The sequence below is a fragment of the Girardinichthys multiradiatus genome, chromosome 12 (assembly GCF_021462225.1).
Source record: "Girardinichthys multiradiatus isolate DD_20200921_A chromosome 12, DD_fGirMul_XY1, whole genome shotgun sequence".
Classification (NCBI taxonomy): Eukaryota; Metazoa; Chordata; class Actinopteri; order Cyprinodontiformes; family Goodeidae; genus Girardinichthys; species Girardinichthys multiradiatus.
This window is the reverse complement of record NC_061805.1, coordinates 17,461,370-17,471,420: the sequence shown is the minus strand read 5'-3', so window position 1 is coordinate 17,471,420 and position 10,051 is coordinate 17,461,370. Positions and strand designations below refer to the sequence as shown.

Below are 10,051 nucleotides of genomic sequence, written 5' to 3'. Positions count from 1 at the left end.
GGTTGCATGACGGTTAACGTAGTTGACGACCAGATTACTGCTAACTTGTTTATTAAGGGTGTCGCTCTTGGTATGGGATCGAGCGTACTTGATATTTGTTTTTTATTAATCGCAGTGATCAGAATGGAACAATGAGACGGTGAAGGTTACAGTTCAGTGGCAGAGCTGCATGTCGGCGCTTCTGGACGAGGTAAAATGATTTATGTGTTTATCTATATATTTAAGCTAGCTGCCATGCTACGAAAGCTAACCCTGGCGAATTTGTTATAATTCTGCCTTTAATGTTCAATTGTCAGGATATTGTGTTGCGTACCCAAACACATCATTCACTGCAGCCAATTAGCTAACGTAAACATAATATTTAGCATAGCCTGTTTTTATTGTACAGGGCGTCCCGTTATCCACCTTATTCATAGATTTTCTGTGACCCACTTTCTCATAGACGTTGAACCACTTTAACATTTGGGCAGTTGCCTTATTATATCTCCATTCTAAACAAATATTAATCGTGTTTATGTGTTTATAACACCGTAACAATCGGAATGTTTGCGGTGTAAGAACGTACAGCTCTGACATCTGACACCCAGTAGGCGTAGGAGACAACTTTTAAATACGCTCTTCTCTTCCGCCCTTAGAGGAATCCCTGCTCTGAGGGTCTTCCTAGACTTCAGTGTTAATTTGGTTTAAACGTTTAAACATGCTCTTCTTCAGGATGAGGGATCTTCAGGGTATTAACAGCTTGCTCTTGAAGGAGCTGAAATTATGCAGTGCGAAAGAGTACAACTTTCTGCCCAGGGAAACAGGCCTGAACCTGATGGAGTCCACATCCCCGGAGGTGACCTACTTTTTAAGATTTTCACTGCTAATGCAGACATGATAAACGCTGTTACCACAGATTTCAAACAAGTAGATAACATCCTTCTTTTCAGATTCACAGTGGAGTGTCTGCAAAATGCAGAGACAACAAGGTGGAAGAACTGTGGAGCCTGACCAGTTTCTTTGGCTACAGGACTCAAACTTTTGTGCAAGCCGTCAATTTGCTCGACAGATTTCTCGCCATCATGAAGGTAAGAGTTTCAAGTTTAACATTTAACATGTTTTAAGTTGACAACATCTGCATATGCACTTTCCTTTTTATTAGTTACATCTTAGGAGCAAGTGGGGCCTCTTTGCCTTCAGAACAGCCTGTGTTTTGTGGCAAAGCATCAATGTGGTGTTGGAAACATTCTTTAGAAACCTTGTTCCATATAGACATGATAGCATTTTACAGTTGCTCACACATTGAAAAGCTGATGCTCATTTTGTGGTTTGTTAAAACTGTTAAAGCTAAGTTACATGCCATGGATCAAGCCATAGAGCATAGAGGACACATGTGCTTAGTTCAGAAAGTGGAGTTTTTATTTACTCACAAAATATGAAAAATGGTTAACAATGATAGTAATAATAATAATACATTTTCTTTGTATACCGCTTTTCTCGGAACTCAAAGATGCTTTATAGAGGTACAACAATAAAAACCAGACAGTACAATATAACACATAAAAAGGTCGAACAAATCCAACTCTTGGACAGGCAGGTCAACTCAATACACTAGACTAAAAAATCACGGCCAACCAAACCACAAACAAACATACGACAAACTGTCCTCCTGAACTGAAACATAAAGGAACTTCAATACTGGTTTAGCTAAACCCTATGACACACAAGGGAAAGACAAAATGGCTGCTACATAACAGGGTAACATAAAACAACTCCAAACACCCCTCAGGCAATGAAGCACGTTGTTCAGTCCAATGAGGTGGTCAGTAATACATCAGATCCCTCAGCCCCTAGCCCTTACACGTAGCGCTTTGCTGCTAGGCTAAAACAAAGATCAGATGGAGTTGCTGACATTAGGGCTGCAGAATATTAGAATAACATGATATTGTGCATTGATGAGGCCTAAACCAATTTCTAGTTTTCTTTGAGGTCTAATTCTGCTAATTCCAATTAGGACTAATTCTGTTTTTCTTTCTAAAGGCTAAGCACATAAAAAAGAAAAGAATGTATTGCAGAATATTTGATCTTTGTAGTAGTTTTGAATCCAACAGAAGACGATTAAAAAGATTATCCACATTATTACATTATTACATTATTGTATATGTCCTTGGCTCTTATCAAATACATTTTTAAGGCATTAAGTGCATCAGCATACATGCTGTTGATTGGTAGGTTCATAGATTAAAAATAATGGACGTTCTTGGCTATAATGTGTTGAAGAAATAAATAAAAAAATGTTGTTTTTCTTAACATTTGACCCGCTCAGTACTGATCAGAGCCGATCAAGGTAAAATCGACTGATTTCTAATCCTTGGTTGGTTAATTGATGTATCTTTGCTTTCCATAAATCCCTCTAACAGGTCTCCTCCCAACACTGGGTTGGTGCTGTTACTTCAGGGAATCAAAATCCAAAACAGGTTTTCTAGTTAGTTCTTCCAACCCATTTGTAATGGAGAATGTTTATTTACCCAGGTTTGGCTAAAAAAAACAGGAATTTAAAAATTTGGCAAGAATCCTTTCATCAGTAACTATTGCAAAGCATACCGTATACTGTAAGATACATTTTGATAACCTGTAAAAACACTGAATCCCTATCCCAAAGCTAAAAAATAGGCATTTCAGTTGACAAAGTTATATTTAGGTTGTTTAAGCTTAATATCAGTTACTAAGTAAGTAAGCTGAGGTCTTATGTTTTTTTTATTATTTTAATTTGGTCTTAAAATTTTAATTCATCTCACTAAAACTTGCAGAAACCGTGCTTCTAAGTGAATCATGAATGAACAAAGCACAGTAAAGATGCTGACAATTAAACTCTGATTGATCAGCAGCAGGGAGAAATTTCCGTTTAATGAGATGCTGATTCAGACGTATCTCTGTTGATGAGACAGGTGCAGCCCAAACACGTGCCCTGCATCGGATTGTGCTGTCTGCACATCGCTGCCAAAATGGTCGAGGAGGAGAGCAATGTCTCACCCACTCATGAACTCATTCGCATCAGCCAAAGCAGGTTCACCGTGTCCGACCTCAGCCGCATGGAGAAAATTATTTCGGAGAAACTCTGCGTGGATCCCAACGTTGTAACAGCCCTGACCTTCCTGCACCTCTACCACTCGGCCGTCGCCTCTCTGCTTGCTGAAAGGTAAGCGGTCCTTTCTTTCAGCTTGTTGTTTTTTTGTGACGGCTCCAACTTCCATGGAGCTGGTTAAACAGATTCTTCTATATGAGGTCTGTAACTAGCGGATCACAGCGGGGTTCCCTTTATATTTTAAGGGAGGAGATCCCAAGCATTGGGAGGCTGGAAGCGCAGCTAAAAGCTTGCTTATGCCGGCTTGTTTTCTCTAAAGCAAAAGTAAGGATTTATTTTAGAATTTGCCAGCAAAGCAACATTTACTGTGAGTCTTAGATTTTTTTGTTTTTGCCTATTTTTTACAGCCATCGGTGCTGGCACTGTCCCTCATTGCCCAGGAGTTTGAAGCACTACAGTCTGCCACGTTGTTGAAGATTATCCAGCAATTTCAAAAGCATCTAAGGGTATTTGATCTGATTATATGATCCACTTCACACTAAAAGCATTCCTGTTTCCCTTCTTGGGTCAGAAAGTTGAGATTTGCACATTATTTTTAGCCTAGACCAGCAACATGTGTCTAAATTACAAGTTTATCTATGTTGCAGTATTTTTAAAAAATAAGCTAAAATATGTTCAAATGGTACAATTTATGACAATGGAGTTGCTTTCCGACCCCCAGCACACAGAATAGGCGGAAAATAAAGAACCCTTCTAGATGAGAGCATGTTTCGGCCAGCAGCCTCTCAGTTGCTTCCTGTTTGTCATTTTCACAGATCGGTGACAGCGAGCTCCTCCACTGGAAGGAACTCGTGGCCAAATGTATGATTGAATACCACTCGAGTGAATGCAACAAACCAGACAACAAGAAGCTCGTTTGGGTCGTGTCCCGGAGAACCGCACAAAGTCTGCAGACTTGTTACTTCAGTGTTCCCGGTCTGCCGACTATTCCTGAGATGAGCTGGGATGAAAGCGACAGGTCAATAGTCCAGATTTTTCTGATTCTCTATTAATATCATTCCATTAAATGCATATTATTGACAGGGTGAAATCTGATTTATTTGTGATATTTCAGTCTGAAGTGACAAGTTGGAACTTGATGTGGGCCATTATGACATTCTTACAGTTAAAAACATTGAGAACATTTATCACATTATCCGAGTATTAGAATAAACATTTAAAACATCACAAATATAACAATATATGATATAATTTCACTTCTTAGAACAGAAAAAAATTATTCCTTCTGCTGCATTCTAAGATATTATTAGTGTTAAAATAAAGAGTTTTGATTCAAAAATAGACGATTAAAACGTGCTAAATTTAATGATAATTTATTAGTTCCACAGAATATTATACCGTTTTTGTTGTTTATAGAGTCTAATAAACTGATATTAGATGTTTAATTGGTCGAGCTATCTCCTTAGATACAGCCTGCAGTCAGCTGCTTTAGTCTAGCCACTCATATCTTTCCTTAATAAGATTGGTGGTTCGCTCTTCTTTAGTTTCCCCACCATGACTGTCAGGGTATTTCCCAACCCTAAATATTCCCAGAGAACTTGGTAGTGAAGGAAAAGTCCAGCAGCCTTTTTTCAGCCAGCTGACTGGCAGTGTGCAGCAACGGGTGAGGAAGGGGCAGAGCGACGTTACAGGTTTCTTGAGCACTTTTTCTGGCATCTCGTTAAAAGAACTTTAAACTGTAGAAACTGTATAACTAAAAACCTTTTAAAACCCTGATATTTCCTGATACAAGTAACCAGTCCGTGTCTCCTTGGGATCCATGATTTTTGTTTAGATGATTTACACACTTTGAAGATCCATGGCCAGTGTGTCATTCCTTCTGTTACTGTCTGATTTCTGAATTATCCTTTTCTCCTGTTGTATTTGCTGGTTCCTGTTTAAATTAATTCTGAAGAAATAAAAGCACCGTTTGTTGAGAGCCAAGGATTTTTGAGACAGTATTTTGACTCACAGAGTCCTCACAGAGATCAGTTCAATTCAATTCAATCAAATTCAATTCAAAACTACTTTATTAATCCTAAAGAGAAATTAAATGTTGTTGTAGCTCATATTATACAGGTTTCTTCAAAGAGCCGTTGTAGATGCCGATGGCTGTGGGCAGGAAACATCTTCTGTAGAGGTCTGTCTTACAATAGATCTGAAGAAGTCTCTAACTAAAGACACTCTGTTCTTGTACGACAGTTTCATGAAGAGGATGATCAGGGTTCTCCATAATGTTCTTCATTTTATGAAGAATCCTCTTTGGACAATGATCTCCAGAGGTTACAGAGGAGTCCCCAGAACAGAGACAGCCTCCTTTATTAGCTTGTTGAGCTTCTTAAGTCTCTGGCTCAGTCACTTTGTTTTATTCACATTCAAGATGAGATGATTGTTTCCACACCATGCCACAAAGCGGTTCACCAGCTCCCTGTACTCAGCTTCATGTACTGCAGCCATATTCTACTTCAGTCTCTTCAAATGCCTCTTCATCTGACTTCTTGAGACACACAGGTAGAAAGGGGAGGCAAAGGGAGCATCAGCATCTTCTGATTTGATTAAAGACAAAAATGTAGAAGCAGTAGGGTCCATGGCTGATTTGGAAGATAAAACATTTGAGGTGTGACAGGGAAGCTTTGGGTCAAAGGAGGGTGGGATGTCTGTTTGTCTGTGAGCAGGAGCGAAGAATGCTGAGCTTGTTTCTGAACTGAACCTGTTGAAGAATGTGTTCAGTTCATTGGATCTGTCCAGACATCCATCTGTCCGATCGTCCTTCTGCTTGAAGCCTGTGGTCTTCTTCATCCCCTACCACACGTCGCTAATATTGTTTTATCGGAGCTTGTTCTCTAGCTTTTTTATGTGCACCTCCTTGCTGTCTCTTGTCTTGACTTTAAGTTGCTTTTGTATACTCTTCAGTAATTTACTCTCTCTCTCTCTCTCTCTGAAGGGTCTTTTTTCTTGTTAAGCAGGTCCTTCAGGTAAGTGGTGATCCAGGGTTCGTTATTGGGAAAGCAGCTCACCGTTCTGTTGGGGATGGTGTTGCACACACATACGTTTATATAGTCAGTTACACACTCAGTCATGGCACTGATGTACTCTCCATGTGGTTGGCACAGTGCGTCCTAGTCTGTAGTCTTAAGACAACCTTGCAGGGCTTCTTCAGCTTCCTGTGACCATCTTCTTACTGTTCTCTTTATTACAGGCTGCCTCTGAACAAAGGGCTATATTTTGAGCAGAGAAAAACAAAATTGTCATCTGATTTGCCTAGAGGAGATCTAGCAAGATGTATGAGTCCTTACCATTTGCATAAGACTAATCCAATATTTTGTTTTCTCTGGAAGAGCACCTGAAAATCTTTTCAAACGTTGTAAGTGTAACAGAAAGTGAATTCTGGTTGAAATCACCAAATACTGCCTTACACGCATTGGGGTGCTGTGTCAGTAGCCCAGCAATAATTGAACTGATGGCATCACATGCAGTTTTTGGCAACAGCTGATGGTAGAACGTAAGTCGCCAAACAAACACTGGTGAACTCTCTGGGTAAATAATATAGAAGGAAATTTAGTCTAACAGTTCAACATCTGGGCTGCAGAGACGATACTTCACAGTAACATGTCCTGCATTATACCATCTGTTGTTCAGAAACATTGCTAATCCACCTTCTTTGCATTTGCTACTCTTCTTTAAACCTCTGTCCGCTCGTAGGATCAGAAACCCTGGCAGAGAGACGCTGGAGTCAGGAATATGATCCTGCCAGCCATGTCTCAGTGAAAGACATAATACTGCATTCCTGATACTATGGCTGGGTCCTTTATAGGGCTTGGAGTTCATCCAAATTGTTTCCCAACGATGTCACATTGCCCATCATAATCAATGACAGAGATGTTTTGATCATCCTCCTTCTCTCTATTCTCTTTGTTCCTGCTCTGCATCCATGGTGCCTCCTTTTCATCTAATCAGGGATTTGGGGTTGTAGTTGAAGTATTATTTGAGCGTTTGAGATATTAATCAACTGCGCCTGGTTCGAAAAAACCACCTTGTTGCTATGGTTATGCATAATAACAAATATCCAAAAGTAAAAATGTATCAGCAAAAATCCTTCCAGCTGCACAGCATCCAATACCAAAGAGGATAATTGTCCAAACAAATAAGTTTTTATCCACAAGAGGAATTAGAGTTATTAAAAAGAATATATCAGAATCAAAGTAACCGAGCTACTCCAATATGCTGCCAATTTGAGCAGCGCAATTCTATAATTTCCATCAAAAGTAATTGGTTAGTATTTGCATTAAATTCTTCATTACCAAAATTCCTACTTGGCAATAGATTGTGCTTTATATACAGTGAAAGTTATTTGTTAAAGAAAAAGTGAAACAGTCTGCACAAGCTTGGCATTATCCACCAGAGTTCAACCTTCACACAATAAACAGCTGCTGATCTTTAAAGCATTGATGTTTCTAGTCATCAGTTATGCACATCTTCTACCCATAAATCCATGGCTTAATGTTGGATCAAAAAGCTCAGGATCTTATGTTTTTGGCTTTGTGTTTGTGTGTATGTACAGATATAAATGTATTTTTCAGCTCTGTATAACTCATATATATGCAGAGTTAAATGGAATGCAGAATCTGGTATAGATCTGGGGGTAGGACAGGGTTCCTATGCAGTTGGAAAAGTAGCATTTATCTTGATCATTTTTAGCACATGGATGGTTATGGGAAAGAGAAATCTGAGAATGGAATTTACAGAATTCATTCCTTATTCTCTTATCTAAAACATTAAAATCAAATCACTGAAAATGAGATTTTTCTTTTGATTTATATGTAGATGGCTCTTTATTGTATCTAGGATTTGCCACATCAAACCTTAACAGTAAAAATGCATCCATCTCAAGAGTCACAGAATGATGCTTATCCAAACAAAAAAACTGTGTCTAGTTCATATGTCAAAAAAAGTTCTACTTCTTGGAATTTTTTCTTTTCTAAACAAAATAAAGTCATAACAGATCACTAAATATAAAAAAAAAAAAAAACTGCATTTAGTTGAGGTTCAGAAATCCAAGTATTATTGAGTTCATTAAAGTTGATCCAGAACATTGAACAGTCCCCCTTAAGGAATCTGAAAGTAACTTCATTAATGTGTTGATTCATAATTTATTGAATGCCCAAATTTAAATAAACGTGTTATTATTGCGTTTCTGTCTCTATAGCCTTTTAAATGTGTTTAATAGGGATAAATAAAGCCTGCAGTGGGGTGAAAATCAAAACGCAATCAACACTAATCCCATCTAGTTACAGTAAATTATCAGAAATACTGATATTGGTTGTAGGAGGTATTGAGCCCTGAGTCTTAATATTTTCTTTGTGTCTCACAGTGAGGACTCCTGTGAGGACCTGACTAGCGGCGAAGACAGTCCATGCGGCTCTTTAGGAAGTGATGGCGAAGGAGCCTTCTTCCCCTCCTCATTCCACAACTGTGCAGAGGGCTGACCAATGGGAAGACATCTGCTATGTCTTTCAATTTAATACCTTTCTGGAGCAGGCTTGTGTGTTAATGTGCATGTTTTGGATGTTAAAGGTGAATTTGTTTTCCTGGTGTTACTCCTGCTAGACCCTGCCCTTAATCTCAGTACACCTAAGCCTGCATCTACTTTGTAAATTTACAACAACAACAAAAAAAAAAACAGGCTGATGCATCATCAGCTGTACCTGATTATTTTTATATCAGTATGGCTATGTATCCTGTTAGGGGAGGAAAAAAGTTAAAACCAAACTACATCAGAATACATCCAACTAGATCTTTGAATGGTTGTTATGGCAATAAAATATTTGTAACAAAGAAATTACTTCTGCTTGTGAGTGTAGTGGCTGGAGTAGCTCCCACCTCTTGTTTGACAGGGTTGTTAGCCCTACTTTTCAGCTTGAACACATGCAGAGTAGGGATAGGGTTGAGGGGTAGATGGAGATTTGTCCTATTTGTGTATATGCAAAATGTTAGATTGTCTACAATAAAGTGCCTATGTTAAATAAGCTTGCTTTCTGCTTCAGTAATAAATATGTGACATACAGCATCTTAAAAATGCAGTCTAGGAAAGTGTAATACTTGTGGCAGCTTGATAATAACAAAACCTTAAAAGTCGTCTTCCAAGTTATTTCTCTCTGTGTTTTTGTCCAACTGTGACACATGTAAGGAGAAATGGTGAAGCACAAAAGACTCAAGGATGCCTATGTTGCACATACCAGCCACCATCCTCAGTAGCTGTTTTTTATTTTTTTGTTTACTGTTTTTTACCATTTAATAGCATGCAGTGTTCTGTATATACACACGTATGTTTCCTCACATTATTCCCGTTTGTCATTGCAATGTTATTATGACTAAACTGTAAATAGATGATGCATTCAAATGTGAATATGCTCGTTGTTCATGTTAACCAAGATAAGCTCACATCAGTGACAAAATGTAAAATGTAAAACAAAATTTAAAGAACATGTAAAAGAAGTGATAAAAATGTTTTTGTGATGTCTCATACCAGTTACTGTACTTATATTTTATGTGGAATACAGAGAAATGACACAAATAACCCGTATAAATAAAAAAATATATTTTTTACTATTTGTTTGATATCAGTTGCTTTTTAAAAAAAAAGAAAAATACATGTTACAGAAATGTGAAAAGACAGATCAGATTAGCAAACCTAATGAAATGTTTACTTGATAGAAACTTCCAGCAGTAAATAATACTAGAGCATTTTTGTGATTTCTAACTTACATTAAAAGTGGGTCAGAGTTATTAGGAACGTCTAATTAGATTCTTAGTAACTCTTCGGTTCCTCTAACTTTTCCTTGGGTGTAAACACGGCATGACACAGATGCCCATTTCTCTGCGCCACTTTCAAAAAAGACAATAGAGCATACCTTCAATATATTATCTACAGGCAGAGCAATAATCACA

General features: G+C 38.1%; 1 protein-coding gene across 1 annotated transcript; it reads left to right on the top strand.

Moving 5' to 3' along the window:
- The first annotated feature begins 44 nt into the window (after positions 1–44).
- LOC124878428 (cyclin-G2-like) lies at positions 45–9,709 on the top strand. The gene is made up of 8 exons (XM_047382373.1): positions 45–190; positions 712–835; positions 930–1,067; positions 2,928–3,178; positions 3,310–3,388; positions 3,472–3,570; positions 3,880–4,082; positions 8,475–9,709. The coding sequence occupies exons 2-8, from the start codon at positions 713–715 to the stop codon at positions 8,587–8,589; spliced, it is 1,008 nt and encodes a 335-aa protein (XP_047238329.1). The 5' UTR covers positions 45–190; position 712; the 3' UTR covers positions 8,590–9,709.
- The last annotated feature ends 342 nt before the right edge of the window (positions 9,710–10,051 follow it).